The sequence below is a fragment of the Haliotis rubra genome, unplaced genomic scaffold (genome assembly GCF_003918875.1).
Source record: "Haliotis rubra isolate DU_JTF1 unplaced genomic scaffold, ASM391887v1 Scf347, whole genome shotgun sequence".
NCBI classification, from domain to species: Eukaryota; Metazoa; Mollusca; class Gastropoda; order Lepetellida; family Haliotidae; genus Haliotis; species Haliotis rubra.
In genome coordinates, this window is record NW_025767021.1 from 588,745 (window position 1) to 609,057 (window position 20,313).

The window sequence follows — 20,313 nt, forward strand, 5'->3', positions numbered from 1 at the left end:
TGACTCTTTTGAAATATGGCAATGGTGTACTGTGGAATATTAGTTATTAGTTTTTTCAGATTTTCTATTGTTTGAAAATTACCTTAGAATTTTTTATCTGAAATATTTGCAAATGTTTTCTTTACAAGTTGTAAAGCTGATAAGATTATATTATTTTATTGTATTTTTCCTATTTCTGTACTTCAGTGTAACAGTAAAGTATATTTTCAAAATGAAGGGGCAAGAAGTATTAAAAATTCTCTGTCCCAAGTGGTACTTATGTCCTAAACAGAATATTATGAGAGAAGCACTTCAGCATGTTCTGTAGGATACGTTCTTCTTTTCCTTTACAATACCTTTAGCATAATGGAAACTGTTTGCAATTCACTAGCAGGCAAGTATTGGAAGATACCAGTCCCCTGTCAATATCACTGCTTATAGTCTGGCTTAGCTGTTTACAGCATGAAATGAAGAACCCACAAGATGTCAATATGACTGATATAGCTTTCTACTGTATACCATGGTTTACTTACCACTCCACCCATTGTCTTTTCATCACCAAATATTATCATGAAATGTATGTATAGTTTAAGTGGACCCTGCACACCACTCCACCTTGTGTGCATATCACCCCTATGTTATCTGGAGTGTATCCATCTGTAGGCCAACAGCAGGGATCACACCCACTCTCCATGTACCACCACTCCACCTTGTGTGTATATCACCCCCATGGTATAATCATGTTATCCCCAGTGTATCCATCTGTAGGCCAACAGCAGGGATCACACCCACCTTGTGTGTATATCTCCATGTACCATCCCCATCCATCCACCTCCACCTGTGTGTCACCCCCATGGTATAATCCATCCCCAGTGTATCCATCTGTAGGCCATGGATCATAATCATGTTATCCCCAGTGTATCCATCTATCCATCTGTAGGCCAACAGCAGGGATCACACCCACTCTCCATGTACCATATCACCCCCCATGGTATAATCATGTTATCCCCAGTATATCCCAGCCAACAGCAGTATCCATCATGTATGGGCCATCCACAGCAGGGATCACCCCATGGTATAATCATGTTAAGTGTATCCATCTGTAGGCCAACAGCAGGGATCACATCAAAGCATGAGATACTCCCAGCCATCAGAACGTTTCTATAAACATAACCTTTTTCATTTTATTTTCTCATTTTTATTTATTATTTTTTAATTTTCATACCTGTGTTCAGCTAATATCTCTCCTTTCAACCAGTATTAGATTGGTCTACAGAAGTATAAGGCAGTGCACCTCTTGTATGAGGCTCTTTTGGGTTGAAATGTTGGCTTATTCATCAAATTGTTAAGCCTTGTTTACATCTCGTCAATTACAGATTAAGAACTATAGGTCAAAATATAAATAAAACTAATTTTGAAACACATGACAAGTTGATGTCTTAAAAGAGAATGAAATGAAAGGTAGTGTATTTCTCAATTACAAGTCAGAGTGCTATTTTACTCCCACAATGATGTAGAGTGATTTGTTACAAAGGTCAGTAAACACTCAATTTTCTACTCAATAGAACCCCCAAAGTGTGATGATAATATATCATAGGTAAAACCTACAGACCTGTTTATGTTAGTGTATTTAGTTCCAAGGCCAGACTTTTTTTCAAATTTGGCTTGTGAAACAATAATTTAAATGTGGAATAAAGATAATAACGAAAAACAGTGTCATTATTCCACCAACCAAAAATGAGTTAAATCTTTCAAAATTGACACATTTTCTGTAGCTAACAATATACATAAACTATTCAAAATACTATTCTTATCTAGAGAACATCTTCCTCAATCTTGTTTTCTTTTCTACTGGTGAGATTTGATGATTTTATATAAATTCTTTTTCACCCACCATCCTCAATTGTTTTTTGCCTAAACTAATTTGAAAATAGTCTGGCATTGTTTGAATTTGATGTTTAATAACAGGATTATGTGATGATGTGCTTTTGCTGACTTGTTATTCCTGAGTATCTAATCTCTGCTATCAGTTGGACTGATGGAACTGCACCATGATAAATTGTCTATAATTGTTGAATTTCTCAAGTGTTGACTGTACATTTTGGAGGTTTCTACTGAAATGAATTGTAGATAGTGTTTGATGAAATAGAGATGTTGTAAATAGTTGTATAAATGTGCATGAGGACTCTGTGATAGCAGTTGATTAAAACATGTACCATATACCACTCTGCTTCATGGCCTTGTGGAGGGTGTGGAAATATCAACTTATTGACCTCGGCCCTTAGCCGATTAACAGTAAAATTGACTTGTCCAGGAACAGTCTACTTTTCCAGAATATTTACCAGAACTGGGATTCTTATCACAAAAATCAGTATTCTCATTGGCGGATCCAGAGGGGGGTTCGGACCCCCACCCCTTCTTTTGAAAATGACTTAAGACCATATTGATGAATTGTTTTTGCGTTGGCGGAGCCAATAGGGGGTTCAAACCCCTGAACCACCCCTTCCCAACCTCAAAATTCCTGGATTCGCCCATGAGTATTCTACTGACCACTAGTCTTTGAACAGCATTTAGAAGTGGTACAGATAATAGATGGGAATTAATGGATGCCAACTTCTTTTTTATAAGGGACACAATGATATTCTTACTCCATCATCGCCTGATTATGTTCCTCGTAATAAAGAAGTTGACATCCACAAATTCTCACCTTTATCTGACATTACCAGTTTTGACACTGATGAATCTGTTTTCAAACCTCTGTGGGTTTACATCAGACAGTCCAACCTGCCATGACTATTGACAGTGTTGCTCAATTGGTAAAATGGTACTCTGTTCAACCAATCAGAACGCATACCCTAAAGCCAGATCAACATCAGAACGAGGAAGTCAACAATATTATATTAGTCTTACTCGACAGGATTACACTTTTCAAAAGTAAATGTAATACTTGGTTTAATAATTTATCAGACTTGACTCCAGGTCTTCCAGAGTTTAAGGTTGGCCTCAGGCAACTGAATCGGATTTGCTTGTTTGTTAAGGATCTCACATAATGAGCCTGGCAATGAGGACATTGATTTTCCACACACCCTGTGCCCTTATACTGTTATAGGATTACACATTGTAACGAGTGCCAGAGATGGACATATACTATTCACACTTTGCTAAGGATCAAATCATGGATTCAACAGAAAACTATGATGTGGGGTCAAATTGGATTTAAATATGTAAGCTTATTGTAAGAATGGGTCCTAGGTTTAAGTATGTCATTTCATCTTGTGGATTCCATACCTGCTATTTACAGGTGTTGTGTACGTGTCAATGACTCGTTCCATGATTTGCAAAATGGTTGGTTGGTGCCATGAAAACTATTTTTATGGTTATTCATGTATCAAGGGCATAAGGTTAGATTAAAGTGACTGTTTGCCTAAAGAGGGGTTACCATATTATTATTTATCCAGTTTTAGATGGATACAATTTCAAATTATGAATCTACTTTTAAGTAAAGTTGTGAATTTTTGTGATCCTTAGCAAAGTGTGAGTAGTATATTATCTCTGTGTATGTGAAGTGACCAGATGTTACAGACTACCGATATACAAATTGTTTTTGAAATTTGCTGATAACCAAAGTGTTTGAACAGCGAGTCAAACTTGCTCAGGCTGCCAATTTGCCAGAGTTAAGAATAAGCAGATCACTTGATTTGTGAGGTCACAATGACAGAAAAATATGACATCACCATGACAAATATGTCCGCTGTTATATGAAAGCATATTATGAAAATGTTTCATTCGCCCATTTGTTTACATTTTTGTTTTTTCATCTTTCAGAGTTATTTATACTAAATCTTTCCTGACAATTGAACATACTGTGTCTAAGTCAAATCAGATATATATATATTTTGGGTGTGTTTTTTTATTACGTGGGGTATCTGTTTGACTCTGTGAACAGGCAGTTCAGGCCAAGTGTATAATGATGTCCTGTCATTCATATCTGCACTGATTCCAGTCTTGCCTGTGTAACAAATATGTAGTTTAACCTACTAGTAATCATCATGGTCAATCTAGCCACCATTAGCAGTGTTCAAAATTAAAGTTGAAATGAAAAATGAAATCCAATGGGTGTTTGTTTTAGCCATTATGTTGAAAGCAAGAGATAGATTGGGGGGGGGGAATGATCCCTTGATTCAAATACCATAGGAGTAATCCACGAAGACCCCCTACCCCCATCCCACCTCCCCTGATTTCAGAGATGTAGTAGTATTCAAGAGCTTATTTGCTTCTGTTAATTCATCAGAAAGATATTGCTTTTGATTCATTCTGTTATATTTATCATTAAAAGTATGAGAAGGCCCATTATTTCATTTTTTTAAATGGTCAAATTTGAGTAATTGGTATGGTAGTTTGTGTAATATTGAACACTGAAGACATTTGGTCATCGCTGACCTTCAGCTTCCCCATCTGCCATTGTTGTGTATAGGTCACAGTCAATCTGAAACTACACTTATTGTCATGGTAACAGCTTCTGACAGCATGATCAATAAACTATGGCATTTTTACTGCAAATTGTTGTGTTGGTTGTTTCTTGAAGGTAAAGCAATATGACAGCTGAATGCTATTTTATGCCTGTCAGGAATAAAAAGTATTAAGACAGACAGTAGAAATCTTTATTACAATACACAAGAAGATGTGGTCAAAAAAGTCAATGCTTTGTTGACGGCCATAGACATATGATTCACTTACCTGATACAAAGATGAATCACTGAGTGAGTATGGTTGAATAAGTATTTAGACAGGTGAGATTTAACCTCCAAGATCTTACTGTTGAGTGGTGATGTTTAACCTCTAATTTCATAAAAAGCTTTCAGACAAACAGCAGAAATCTTTATTTGAACATTTGCAATACACAAAAAGATGTGATCAGAAAACAAAGTCTATGCCTTGTTGGCAGCCATAGACATATCATTTATTTACCAGATGAATCACTTGGTTAGTATGGCAGAATAAGTATTAAAAATGATAAGATTTAACATCCAAGATTATACCTCAGAAAAAGATTTCAAGCAACTAATGAGAGGTTTTTTATGTATATTTAGAAGGTACCAGGTACATCACAGTAAAAAGCTATCTAAACACAATATCTCATACACAGCCATTGCAGAGAGTATCGGTATATTGTACATAACGTTAGACATGTTCACTTCAACACTGCTCTTTTGGTACATTTAGCTAATTTTTTAGAGAGATGTCATAATTTTCTACTTCACTGGCTATTTCAGTGGTAATTCGGTCATGAGACAACATCACAATCAAGATCGTAACCCATTCAGGTTTCTGAAATAACATGAATTAATGGTTCCCCTCCAACTGCAAGTTCAGTGTATGGGAGTCACGAATTATTCAAGTGTTTAGTGATGATGACATGAAGATACTTTAATCTGAGGTACAAGATTCAAATCTGATGATGACTAACATGGCGTCGGTCATATCATCATTCATTTTCATCAATTTGCTGCCGTTTGGAAACAAAATGTATAGAAAAACATATTTTCAACAAACAGCTATTGCATATTTTAACAACACCTAAATGGAAATTGTAACTATTTCAGTCAATCAACAAAACACCGTAAAATTTAAAAAACCCGCAATTTAACACATGTAATACGAATAACAGATAAATAGATTGGAAAAATTCTCCAAGAATGTTTGTCTGAACAAACAATTACTCATATGAGTGGCAACAGTGCATTGAACCCTGAGTAGAGATGGCCATTTGTGAAGATACCAATTTTTAGTTTGTAGAATAACATAGAGTATGTGATAAAAGACAAGTTAATGCATGCATATCTATTTCCTATTTGGCCCGCTTAAAAAGAATATTGCATCACCAAATAAACTCATGTATACTCTTGTCTCAGTAGACACTGCTCCAATTCAATGGCCTCCATATACCATTGTTTCTATGTTCTGAGATATAATGTAAACCTTGACCCTGTATGGACACAGATTGGGTGATCTTGACCATGTCTGCTTGTAGATGTGATAACCTTGACCTTGAACATGACAGCCTTGAATTGCCATGACCTTGACCTAGTTACAACCAACCACTGCCTGGAGCAGCTTCTTGTAGTCTCCACTACAGTCGTCCTTGAGCCATCTCCACAGGGTCTGCTTGGTCAGCTGCAGGAAACAGTCCTTTATCTGAACCATATCAATCTGAAACAGCACCGGGAATCAATTGCAAAATATTGTTTAAAATGTCAGATTCTTCAAAATGTTATATTGCTCCTTTTTCTATTATGTTCATTCTTTCCATCATTTTTATAGGGAAACATCAGACGTCTTATGGCTGAAATAATGAAATGATGAAAATATTACAAGTGCTTCAATCAATTCTATTAAATAATATGGAAATATATTAAATGCCTTTTCAGGGAAAATTTCTTCTCTAATTTTGGTCCAACCTTCTATACTGACTAAAGAAGTCTCTTACCAAGGGCAAAAATGATCTAGTCTCGGGTTCAAACCATATATGTTAACTGTCAATATTCCATGACTTCACGTTCAGACGGAAACAACAACACGTGCGTACCTCAGACCTGGATACGATGATCCTGATAAGGGTTTTATCTGCTGTACCAAGTCCTTTCATGGCATCTCTCAACTTCTCAGCAAAGTACATTGGTCGACAGCGGATGTTCATTGCTGAGAGACACCAGGAATTTCATGTCTGTTATTCAGTTTATGAACCATGAATGTATCAAAAACAGAAATCTTAAAGTGGTTTGTTTATTTGCTCAAATTATCCATCTTCATGATATGGGTCAGGAAAACACACCACATATATAAACCTTTTTATGAGTATTGGTGTAATTCATTTTAAAGAGTTGTGTCCCTTAGTTGTGACTGGATCAGCTGATCTTTGACTATAATCCTCAAACTGACACCAGCATACCCATGCTGTGTTTCACCAAGGTAGTAAACATCTCTACCTGAATCCCTTCCAGCATTCCTCCCACATGAAATACAACGCAGAGAAAACCACTAATTTTTCTACATTATCATATTCTTTGAGTGTACACTGTTGTGTAAATCTTTACCATGTCGATGGTTGACAACCTACCAATAGCATACAGCCCTTTCCTGAAATTTCCAGATGTCTCACGATCAACCGAGTTCAAAATGTCTCTTTGAGTGATCTGCAAGAGAATGTGTAAGTGTATGATTTGAGTAAATTGATCACAACTGTCGCTATGTCTCAAGTCATTCTTGCTTCTTGCATATCAGGGAGGGACCTAGCTGTTGTTTCTGTGTTCACTTACAAAGTGAGGTGAGAGAGAGTTATTGAAAAGATTAAAAAAAACATGTTAATAATGTGTGGCTTTTGTGACAACTGACCAAATTTTGAGAAGATTGCAACAAAATCACGTTCACCTTCTTTGACATAAAAGGACCTTTACATTCTTGTTTTCTTAGCATTACCTTACACACTTAGAGGTACACTCACCTTCTGTATACGCATTGACCTTAGTTGCGCTGACCTTGATGTCATAATACATACAATAACCTTGACCTTCACTTTGATCTACTTGTTATGCATACACACGACCTTGATCTATTCATTGAACATAGTCACCTTGACCTACTCATTGTACATACACTGACATTGACTTGTTCACTGCAAACATACCCTCTTTGTCCTACTCATTGTCCATACATTCACCTTGACCTACTCATTGTACATACACTGACATTGACTTGTTCACTGCAAACATACCCACTTTGTTCACTCATTGCACCTAACATACATCACTGCAAACATTCACTTTGTCCTACTCATTGTCCATACATTCACTTTGTCCTACTCATTGTCCATACATTCACCTTGACATACTCGTTGTAGATGGTTCTCATGGTGTAGTAATCTCTGGTGGAGAAGATCCTGTTGAAGGTCTCCTCGTCTGTGCCCCACCGATCTTCTCCAGCCTTGAACAACAGCTGGGCATCTCTCCTTGCCTTGTCCATGTCACACAGCTTCTCATAGTTGACCTGGAACATCCCAGTCTCATGGCCGTCAGCAACGATCTCCTCCACAGCTGCCTCCAGACTGTCCCGACTGATCTCATAGCGGTTGCCCTGAAAATATGGTTCTCTTGTCAGACCTCCACAGCATACAACACAATCGACCAGTACTACAAGGTCTCCCTCACAGAAGAACAATAACATCATAACACAGAAATAACTAACTTGTCTACAACAAAGGTCCATGATTCAGGGTTTTACATGACGCGTGATTCCTGCGTATTTGACGCAACAATTTTGTAAACGACTCTCAAAATATTATCATATGAGTCAAGCTTGACGCAAGTTTTGTGGGTGGCCCTCACAATTCAGTTCAATAAAATCGATTTGATAAGCAATACATGATATTGTTCGATGATAGTTTGACTTTTACAGAGATGTCAGATTGTTCCAGAGAACTCAGAGGAGACAGTAATCCTGGCTGTTTGAATTGAACAATGCTGTAGTTTCATTTAGTGGTGTGACATACACAGTTACATACTGAGAGTGATTAACACAAAGAAGTATTAAAATTTCCATGACTCCCAAATATTGAAAATGACTCCCAAAAATGAAATTTTTAGAGTAAAATTAATATTTTTATACTTATCCTGACTCATGCTTATTTGCTTGTCTTCTTCTTCTGGCGAACCTAGTGGAACACTTGTATCTCCCAATTGAAGTTCCCTTCAATAAAGAATCACTCATTAGTACTCACCACGAGTTACCTCCCTTCTGTAAGCGCGTGAACGAGGGCACCACCCAAGCCCATGTGCCTCCTCTCTCTCCTTTTGCTTTGAGACCAACACTTTCTTTTTCCCGAGAAATCCAAAGTGTTAAGTGGGGAGGACGGGAGGGCTTACCTCATGAGTCAGGATAAGTATAAAAATATTAATTTTACTCTAAAAAATTCATATTTTTTCTTATCCTGACTCATGCTTATTTGCTTGTAGAATCCTCACGGATTAGGAGGTGGGATTATATATACTTTGGATTTTACTAATTAGTGATTTGAAGTGATATGATTGTAATAACCGTATGGGAACTTCATGAAGGCACTGAACTGAATTCCTGCTGTTAATATAACAGCTGCCTTTAAAGAAGGTTATTACAATTTACTGCATATAATAAAAGTATATAGAACATTAATTAAGCTAAGGCCATTAATGTGATAGTATAAACTGTTGATAGTTTATAATGAATACTTTTATAAGAACCAAAGTAGTAAGCTTACAATATGTATATATATAAGCTATAACAGAATTGTGCTTAAGGTATAAAGATAACTTAAGCTGTATAATAGTAACCAACTACTGATAGTTTGTTAACTTATACATGTTATGAAATGAACATATGACTGAGCTTAAGGAAGAACTTAAGCTGAACATATATATAATAGTAGAAACTCGTAAGAGTTGTAGGTATATATATATTATGATATAAATCATAGTACTGAGCTTAAGATAATATTTTAGCAGGAATAAGGTTTTGTGGGTCAATGATTCATATGACGCAGATAACAATGGCTCGTAAGCCTCACTTGTGAGGTGTTGAAGTACCACATTTAGATCCCAGGCTGGCGCTTGAAACTTCCGTTTCTGGTCTTCCAATCGAAAGGCACGTAACAAGGCGAGTAACTCCGGTGTTTTGGTCAATTTGACGCCCGTTCTCATTGTTATGACTGAACTTATGGCTGCAAGATAAGTGGACAGTGTAGATCCTTTTAGATTCTTAGTTTGACGTAGGAAACATAAGAAATCTGCCACTTGAGGATGTGTAGCAAATCTGGCTGAAAATCCTTTCTTAGCAGCATAATTGACAAATCTGAGCCATTTGTCATCGTATAAGTTACGAGTAGAGTTACGTAGTGCAAGCGTGACCGCCTTTGCCGCTCTGGTGGAATAACCTCTCTTATTCAAACATGCCTTGATACAATCCACACGTGAAGTCGGAATGCTTCTGGTGTTTTGTGCACTTGTTTGGTGTGCGGATGTATCAGTAGATTGGAGCGTAGTGGGAGCTGAAGTACTGGTTTTCCGATTCCTAGCATGAGGTCTGGAAACCACGTTCTCGCTGGCCAGTAAGGCGAGACCAAAATCAGATTTAGGCTCTTCGTTTGACTGATTTTTAGCAAGACTTGTGGGATTAACGCAGGAGGCGGGAAAGCGTACGCATTTAGTCCCTCCCATGATATGCTTAGTGCGTCCGTTGCCTAAGCTAACGGATCTGGCACTGGCGATACGAAGGTTGTCAGTTGATTGTTGAATCGGGTGGCAAAATAGGTCTATCAGAGGAGATCCTATTTCCATGATTATCTGATTGAATATCTCTGTGTGGAGCATCCATTCTGTCGGGCGACGGTTGGTGCGGCCGAGAGAGGCGTCTGCTAACACATTCTTTGCTCCTGGAATGTGGCAGGCTTTGATCATTATGTTTAGACTGTCGACTAAATCGAACAGTTTGAAACATCGAGTGAGAAGATTCAGTGATCTTGTTGACCCTTGTTTGTTCACATAAAACGCCACTGTTGAGTTGTCTGTGTGAATCATTAACTGAGCCTTCTGTAATAGGTTGCTCCAGTGACCTATGGCGTTTATGACTGCTTGCATCTCTAGCAGATTTATGTGACATAAGCTCTCTTGAATGCTCCATAGGCCTGACGCTGTCCTGCTGGTAAGGTGGGCTCCCCAACCTTTAGTGACGCGATCCACGTGAGAGATGTGTTTTCGATTCCTCGCTCTACTAAGGAGACGCCGCGCTAAACATTCAATCTCTTGGTCCACCAGAGTAGATGTGGTTTGATGTAATCTGGTAGACTGAACGGTAGAGGGTCCTCGAGATGGGCATTGATGAGGACTTGTAATGGACGTAATTGAAGCCTGCCTCTGAGTGTCAAGTCTTGAGCTGATGTGAGTAGTCCCAGTAGCCTCTGCCACTGACGTAGTGGTAACGGAGAGAGTAGGGCTTGGGGGATCAGTTGTTGTATCTTGATCCATCTGTCCTCCGGGACTACCATATGATTCTGCGCTGTAAGGAATCGTATACCTAGAAACTGCAGATCCTGCGTGGGCTCTAGGTCCGACTTGAGTAGATTTACTAACCAGCCTAACTGCGTTAGTAGCTTGATTGTAAAGTTCAGCTGTAGTCTGAGACGCTGTGGATCTGGATCCACCTGTATACCGTCGTCTAGGTAAAATGCATTCCGCAGGCCTTGATGATGTAGGTATGAGACAATAGGCTTGGTTACTCTTGTGAATATCCATGGGGCCGAAGTGATTCTGAAGGGAAGTACTTTCCATTGGTAGTGTATGCCGCTCTAGCATAAATCTCAGATATTTCCTTGAACTGGGATGAATCGAATGTGTAGGTATGCGCCCTGCAGATCTATACTTACCATGTAATCTAGTGGACTAATTAGATGACGGAGTTGAGGTAAATGTATCATGCTAAACGCTGGTGGTTTGCATAGAAATTCTCTGTTGAATGTGCTCATGTTGTAAATGAGACGATACTTCTCTTTGGAATTTTTCGCACTAGGAAAACTGGGGAGTAGAAACCTGGTATGATGTTTTGCTGATCGAGAACTTCTAAGGCCTGTTTGTTTAGTAGAGACTGAACTGTTTCTCTTAACATCGGAAGTTGTGCCAGATGAACGTTGAACCCTGGTGGGTTGACTGTTAACGGTGGCTTGGCCTTGAGTTGTAGACGATATCCGCACTGAAGGATGTTGGATACATACCGATCTTGAAGTATTCCCCAGTTTTCCCAGTGTAGTTGTAGACGTCCACCCACTTGAGAAGGTTGTACTGGGACGACTGGGGGTGGAAGACTCCAGTCGCTCCGAACCTGACTTTCATCGCTTAAATCCATCGGCACCTCTGGATGATCTGCCTCTAGCTGATCCTCCTCTGAACTTGTTGTAATGGCGACCTAAAAGAATCCTTGGGATTATTAACGGTCGCTAATTTCTTATCCCGTGCTCTCTGTAGCCCTGAAAACTTGGACTTGCCGAAGTACCTCTGTGCTGATTGTTTAAAGACGCGCATGCTAATGTATCCATAGATTTAATCATGAGTACTTCTCTAGAATCTTTGATACTTCCTTGGAGACCTTGTTAATGTTGCCACCAAACAGTAAGGGTGAAGACCATGGAGCTGTGTATAGGGGCTCTGTGAATTGTTTATTCCAAGAGCAGGAGGCTAGTAATCCTTGCCGACGTGTCATGGTAGTAGTTTCAGTAAGTGCTGAAAGATGGTCTGTAAGGAATTGTTGATCTTTTTCTGCATAAGTAGAGCTGAATAGATCATCCTGTCTTCCTCATCCGTGGAGTTCTTGAACTTGGTGATGAGAGTTTCGTTAACAGTCCTAGATCTGTTGAGTCCAAAGAACATCCTTCTGGAAATGGTATCTAACTGGGCCATCTTGCGATCGTCTACCCTATAACTTCTGGACTTGGAATCACTGATAAGTTTAAAGTTTTCATCAATCTCCTGAGTCTTGAAAAAGGGCTCCATATTATGTCCATAAAAACTCTTGGCATTGAAGAATGGTAAATGGGTAAGTTGAGTTTTAGCAGATTTGGAGTAGGCTGTATCCAGTTTAGCAGGAACGGCTGCGATAGGATCCATAGGAGGCACGGTGATATGATCTACATCATCATCTAACATCAGGTAAGTTTGGGCTGTATCCTCGTTCTTAGAGGGAGAGGCCAGTTGTAATTCGCTTACCATCCAATACCTTATCTCAGCCTCTGAGAAAATGATACCATCGTCCTCCTCTGACGATGGTCAGATGTCGGAGTCCTCGATCTGTAAGAAGATCTATGTGAGGACTGAGGAGAACGGACTGACGAAAGTGGCTAGTGTATGTAGACCTTGGAGAAGACATCCTTCGCTGGGAGATTGTGGGCTTCGGGTGGAACGGTGATGGCTTCGCGAGACGCTCTGGACTTCTCGAACGTTGAGGGCTACGCTGATCGCCTTCTAGGCGATGTAGAACCACTTAGCCTTCTTCGGCCCCACGCTAATGTCTGGAGTCAGTGTCCGATCCGACATATGAGCGCTTGTTTCGCGGACGCCCTTCGTGCATGACAAGGTGCGTGCGGCGAAGCGCCTTCCTTCTCCTCGCAAGCCTCTTGCAAAAGGTGAGGCTCTGGCTCCTTCACGGAGGCGGCCTGGGATACCTTATGCAAAGAGCTCACTCCGGCAGGGTTGCCCTTCGCTGAGGCGCTGCCTATGGGCTCAGAGGCCCCACGCTGAAGCCAAGGCGGGCTCTGAGGCCCTGTATGACTTAATATGGGTGGGCTCTGAGGCCCGTGGGCTCTGAGGCCTCTGTAAGCCGTAGCAGTCTTCCATCACCCTCATTATGTGGTTGATCAAGTCGCCTGAAGCGGTTCATGCTGATGAGGGATGTCTCTCTGCAGAGGTGACGGACCCTCAGATAAAATTTCTGGAGATAGAGTCGGCATCTCCGGGTTGTGTGTTCATCTGCGCTGAGGTGACAGTCGCAGAAACGGGCCGTTTCTTGTGACGAACTTCTGGAATGATAATTGGCAAATCATCATCATATAATGCTAATTCTGTAACTGGTAAGATATCAGAGGCAAAATTATTAGATTTTGTTGACTTCCCTTTAGATGAAGGTGTAGATCTTGGTGTACGCAGTGTACGAGATGATATGGATGGTTTCCTCGACTTGGACTGAGAAGACGGCAGCTCTTGAGATGCAGGTCGCTTCTTGGACATAGCGGACTGCGTCCCACGCTTATCCGCCGAGGGAAACTCAGGCATGCCACCAGCTGGTGGCGTGTCCTCAGTCAACAGTTGACATGAAACATTAATTTGCGATCTATTAGCCATGTTTGAATTTGTTTACGGATTTATCTGCCTTCCGCCTATAAACGGAACATAAATATTTGTCAAAGGCAGAGATAGGTAAATTGATACAAAATTTACAACGAGAATCAAAGGAACATGGAGTAATGCAACTAGGGCATTTTAAATGTGGATCGGTATCAGAATAACGTAGTTTACATTCTGTGCAAATTTTCATTAATGTAGCCTACTGAACAAACACGACGAACCGCGGAATAAAACAGCAGAAACACAATTAATAATCAATGCAAATTGAATAATTATACTAGTACTACCTCTATACTAACGTATAAGAGGAACTAACTAAATATAATTAAAGGATATAGTGTGTTGGGAGACACAGGCGCTCTCACGTCCAGCTCACTGGGCGAAGAAGGAGAGAGTGAGGCACATGGGCTTGGGTGGCGCCCTCGTTCCCGCGCTTACAGAAGGGAGGTAACTCGTGGTGAGTACTAATGAGTGATTCTTTATTGAAGGGAACTTCAATTGGGAGATACAAGTGTTCCACTAGGTTCGCCAGAAGAAGAAGACAAGCAAATAAGCATGAGTCAGGATAAGAAAAAATATAAATTATTGTGAGTCCCCAGGACTCCCATTTTTAAAAGTCTGTGTAAAACTCTGATGATTACACAATGCCATATTAGAAAGAGGTCAAATGTAACATATGATATATTTGGGATTACACCTTTTTATATAAAGTACAAATTCTAGTACTATTTTGGGCGGAGTCCCATCCAGGATTTGAACCCACACCCTCAGAGTCAGGCACCTAATCACCATTTTTGTGGAAGTCGCAGTGGCTGAGCGGCTGACTCGTCTGTTGGCAATTAGGTGCCTGACTCTGAGGGTGTGGGTTTGAATCCCGGATGGGACTCAACCCCAAAAAGTACTAGAATTTCTACTTAAACAAGAAAGTGTTATCCCAAATATATCATATGTTAAGAAAGGTCCATTTAAAAAAAAAAAAATTCACTGTGTGAGCCTTTTGTGAATTTGCAGTCAAACAGGCTTGATTATCTCAAGGGATTAATGGGATTAATGCTTAATCATCATGTACCATCAGCCAGAATGTTCCACAGAGAGTCAGTGAATACCAGCATATACCAGTTATAATCTAACCTGGGATGCAGAAATCAGCAAGCGTTTGAAGTCTCCGCTCGTGTCATCCTCTATATCTTTTTCAATGAGAGTATCGCTGACTTTGCGATTTGGGCTTGCAACTGAAACATACATGCACTATGGGTTGAAGTAACACCACCAATTGTTATATATTTTAGCTGCAGATCTTTGTCTTTAGACATTTTAAACGTTGTTTCAGTTTAAAGTTCAATGTCTACAAATGATGATTTGTGTGAGTATATACATATTGCTTACCATCACCATAAACCTTCTTCATCTCAGCAATCTGTCGGTTCGTGCGAGTCATCAGTACCTCAATCAGTGTAGCCTCATCAGTTCCTAGGCCCTGGAGTGAGTGAGTGAGTTTAATATATTCCACTTTAAGCATATTCCTGCAATATCGGGTGACACCAGAAACGTAATGTTGCCAGGTTAGGGGTTTGGAGAATGAAACTCAGCCTGACTTGAATGGAACAATGAGCTGTAGAGAGTTATTGCTATGTTCAGGAGATATGTTCATACACAACTAGAACAACTAGCTCACTTACATAGATGGCCTCCTTCACACACCAGGCGTCATAGTGGGCAGGGTCCACGAAACACGCCATCACCGACTCTCGGTAGTCCCCGCTCAGCTCACTGTGAATATCCTCGACCAGATCCTGGACACAATAATAACAACAGTCATAAAAATCAGCGATGTATAACATCAAAGACTCAAAACCATAGAACTGTCCCTCCTGGATTCTGTGACGAATTTTTAAAAATTACGCGGCAATTTAAATTAATTCTGCCTCCCATTTTTAAAAATTCTGCAAAAAGATTCTACAGTTAAAAAATTGAAATAAAACCCCACAAAATAATGCAATTTCAATCTTCAAAAAGATCGAGTTTGTCAACATAATTGCAGTGTAAAATTCAAATAATATTATTGTAAGGTGCTGAAGAAAATATTACCTTATGAATACATTATCTATATTCGTAAATATTTTGAAAATATCGTGATGACAAATGTCTCAGTTCAGTTTTGTGTAACCAATCATACTTTTACATTTACCCCTACTTTTCATTTCGGTTGATAGTAATCTTGATTCAACAAAAATAAGTAAATTCCGTAGCAGAAAAAACGGCAAATTCTGCAGATATTCTCCATGAACATGTGTTTCCCACGGACCAGACGTTTTTCTGCATTAAATGCTAATTTCCGCGATATATTCTGCAACCGCAGAATTGCGGAATCCAGAAGGGACTGATAGAGTGGCATGATATCTTCATTAGATGAACATACATTATCATTATCAACTCCCCTAGGGAGTATTCACTCAACAGAAGCTGTCTCCTAGGATGGCAGGTTTGTATTCGCAACTTATCTTACAGGGGCCCCAATCCATAACCTGTTCGTAGCACTATGATATTCACAAGTATATGATAAACGAATACTTTGTGGATGAGGCTACAGGTAGTCTGTTAAACAGTGAAAAATTTCAAACAAAGCTGCATTCACAACTTATTCCAAGAGTATTGTTGAACAGTGAAAACTTAAAACAAACTCTCACAATGAAAAGTCGTTAATGACATTTTTTTTCCAGAAATACAACTATGTTATTTGAAAACATTTAGCTAAAGGGATTATTTAAAATCCAAAAGGATCCAAAGAGAGTTCTTACTTTCAGGAGTTCCAGAATTAACTAGATTCTAAGTTAAACACTGCCTCTGCGATGAGAACTTGCACGATAGAAAGAATCTGAATCTGAAATATTTGCAGTCAATCCTCTATTGTTGGACACTATGAAAGTCACTGACCCGTCCGTACATGGTCTTGTACATGGTTTTGAGTTTCTGTCTCTGCTGATTACACCGTGAGGCCACAACATGGGTGATAGCATCCTCGTCAGTACCTGTCACAAGCAGCAAACATTTCACCATACAATCTGTACACAATCACAATCTGTACAAACTGTATCCATGTAGCCAAAGCACAGTACAGACACTTATTTACTAGATGATAGAGGATGCCACATACTCTCATTCATTTTTTTTCAATATATCTTTTTCAATATTTTTATATTTTTCAATTTTTTATAAATATTTTTTTGGGGGGAGTTGTCATCCATTTTGTTCTGGGAAGGGGTGGGGGGTCATCAATTTTGTACACATGCACTAGGGGGGTGTCATTGATTTTGTACATGAAATGTGGGATGTCACTTACTTTGTACCTAAAATTTTAGGAGGGGGGAGAGAGAGAGTGTGTCTGGATTGACATTGTATATGCAACTCCATAAAAATCATCATCACACACACACGCGCGCATCCTAACCATTAAATATGAACAGTTCCTTAGGTTTTGTCTACAATTTGGCACAAAGAATATTGTAGCGCATCCCTGGGGTCGTGAGTGTGATATGACCCACCTGCTCCCCTCATTCCCTTCCGCAGGTATTCACAGTCAGCCTCTGGGTCCCAGGGCTTGTCAGTTAGGTCGGTGGCACGGTCAGAGTTGTAGAACAGGACAACAGGGTCCTCTGCAGGGTATACCATGAATGGCTTCACAGTCCCCTCGGTCATCTCAAACGTGCCACTGACAGCCTCGCGACGCATCAACTCATCAACAAACCTGGCTTTCATTAGATCCTTTAAGTCACCCTGCAACAGAATCATTGCCACATAGTAAAACATTAAAAGAAGTGAATAATTATTTTTATATATATAACTAGCTCTCTCTCTCCTTTCCATTCTCCTTGCTAATCTCCTGACACTGACACACAGAGGATGGATCAGCTGGCTGCCGCCGACTCAGTATACTCACTGTTTTAGCCTTCTCCACCTCTATTTCCTCCTCCTTGCTAATCTCCTGACCCTTGGACTGCTTTTCTTCCAGCTGAATATGAAATAACTTTTGATGAAAAAAGGTGCTAGCTGAGTGACAAAATTTCAATACGATTATAAAATACACTGTAACCAAGGGGTTCAGTATCTGGGTAGTGTAAGGTAATAGAGGGATGGGCATCTAGGTAGGGTCAGGTATCTGGGTAGTGTCAGGTAATAGAGGGATGGGCATCCAGGTAGGGTCAGGTATCTGGGTAGTGTCAGGTAATAGAGGGATGGGCATCCAGGTAGGGTCAGGTATTTGGGTAGGTGTCAGGTAATAGAGGGATGGGCATCCAGGTAGGGTCAGGTATTTGGGTAGTGTAAGGTAATAGAGGGATGGGCATCCAGGTAGGGTCAGGTATTTGGGTAGGAGGGTGTCAGGTAAGGTCAGGTAATAGGGATGGGCATCCAGGTAGGGTCAGGTATTTGGGTAGTGTCAGGTAATAGAGGGATGGGCATCCAGGTAGGGTCAGGTATTTGGGTAGGGTCAGGTAATAGAGGGATGGGCATCCAGGTAGGGTCAGGTATTTGGGTAGTGTCAGGTAATAGAGGGATGGGCATCCAGGTAGGGTCAGGTATTTGGGTAGGGTCAGGTAATAGAGGGATGGGCATCCAGGTAGGGTCAGGTATCAGGTAGTGTGTAATAGGTATGGGCATCAGGTAATTTGGGTAGAGGGATGGGCATCCAGGTAGGGTCAGGTATTTGGGTAGTGTAAGGTAATAGAGGGATGGGCATCTAGGTAGGGTCAGGTATTTGGGTAGTGTCAGGTAATAGAGGGATGGGCATCCAGGTAGGGTCAGGTATTTGGGTAGGGTCAGGTAATAGAGGGATGGGCATCCAGGTAGGGTCAGGTAGGGTCAGGTATCATCCAGGTAGGTAGGTGGGTAGGGTCAGGTAATAGAGGGATGGGCATCCAGGTAGGGTCAGGTATTTGGGTAGGTGTCAGGTAATAGAGGGATGGGCGCATCTGTAAAAAGAAAAATAGTGGACCAGGAAAATGTGGCACAGAGGGATGTGCACCCAGGAAGGTTGTGAAAATAGTGGATGGCTGTGAAAAAAGAAAAATAGAGGAATGGGTGACCCAGGATCCCAGGAGGCATCCAGTGGATAATCCTGTGTGGCACAGGATGGCATCTGTGTGGCACAGGCACCAGGACACCCCAGGTGGCACAGTGGATGACCCCAGTGGCCACAGGATGACCCAGTGGATGGCATCCAGGTGGCATCAGAATCCACTGTCTGTATCTGTGGTCTGTGTGCCAGTATCTGCCCATGTAAGGTGGCTGTAGGAGCCATTGTGGCCCAGATGGAAACAGAAGACACGAACCAGAGAGAAATACTTTGTATAAATATATCTTGGACCAACCACAAAATATGGAACACACAACCCCATAACCAGAATCACACATGGACACACACCCAGGAATGACCACAGACCCAGGAAACCGGACCAGGACAATCCCAGAATCAACAGCATGAATGACCCAGAATGGACACGACCCAGATGAAGCAGAATGTAAGGACGACCCAGACACACAGAGCCAACATAAGGACGGAGATGGCACAGCACAGCACATCTGGACAGGGCCTGAGAGCACACAACAAGACATGTGGAAACAGAGACCACACGGAAGGAGGATGACATGGAGGGACGGAGGCACATACAGAATCAAGGAAGGAACAGGATAAGCCACGACACAGACAACTGAGCCCCAGCACAGTGAGCAGGAACACGACACAGAATGGATGGAACCACAGGACTTGACAGCCCCATACACATTCCAACATGGAAGATCTGATCCCATGGACCACAATCATATGACCATCCACCCTGAGGGACCATGACCCCACGAATGAGAATGGACCACACACAGTCCCATGGACAGGACACCGAAACGACCGACAGGAAGAAAGAGACCTGAAACGACAGAATGACCAGCAGGAACACGAATCATAGACCAGAAATACCTACATCAAAGTTTGGATGTTTGTAACATATAATCCAAATACGCGTGGACGAGCAAAATGTTATATTTCTCTTATTTTCAAGAAGTATTTTGAGTTTATTTATTTTTCTATTTTAATTTGATGTCACGTTATGTATGTTACATATGTGTACTGTTCGAATTATACAATAGATGTTACGGTAAACGCCATTCTTCCGATTTCGATCTGACACCGAGGTGAAGAAAGTTAAAACCGGTAAAATACCTATCAGTATTCAGCCCGATATGTGTTTGTGGCAGTTTTCGTGCTTTACAAATGTAACGCTGAACGTCTATCGGTAACCATACACCATTAATTACCTCACGCACGCCGCAGATACTATTTGGATGAAAGGCGACCGGTTACGTGCACTATTTTGGCTGGTCTCAAGCAGGTGCCATGGGCCTCCATGGAGATGTAAACAACTTTCGG

At 40.6% G+C, this 20,313-nt stretch overlaps 1 protein-coding gene across 1 annotated transcript; it reads right to left on the bottom strand.

The window, feature by feature from the left end:
• Window positions 1-4,626: 4,626 nt before the first annotated feature.
• Window positions 4,627-20,052, bottom strand: LOC124284900 (annexin-B12-like). Its single transcript, XM_046721029.1, has 12 exons — window positions 20,041-20,052; window positions 19,301-19,483; window positions 17,833-17,904; window positions 17,438-17,669; window positions 16,830-16,924; window positions 15,575-15,688; window positions 15,282-15,372; window positions 15,027-15,127; window positions 7,858-8,109; window positions 7,097-7,172; window positions 6,566-6,678; window positions 4,627-6,189 (listed from the first exon to the last, which is right to left on the bottom strand). Exons 1-12 carry the CDS (start codon window positions 20,050-20,052, stop codon window positions 6,064-6,066), a joined length of 1,467 nt encoding a protein of 488 aa, XP_046576985.1. The 3' UTR covers window positions 4,627-6,063.
• Window positions 20,053-20,313: the final 261 nt, after the last annotated feature.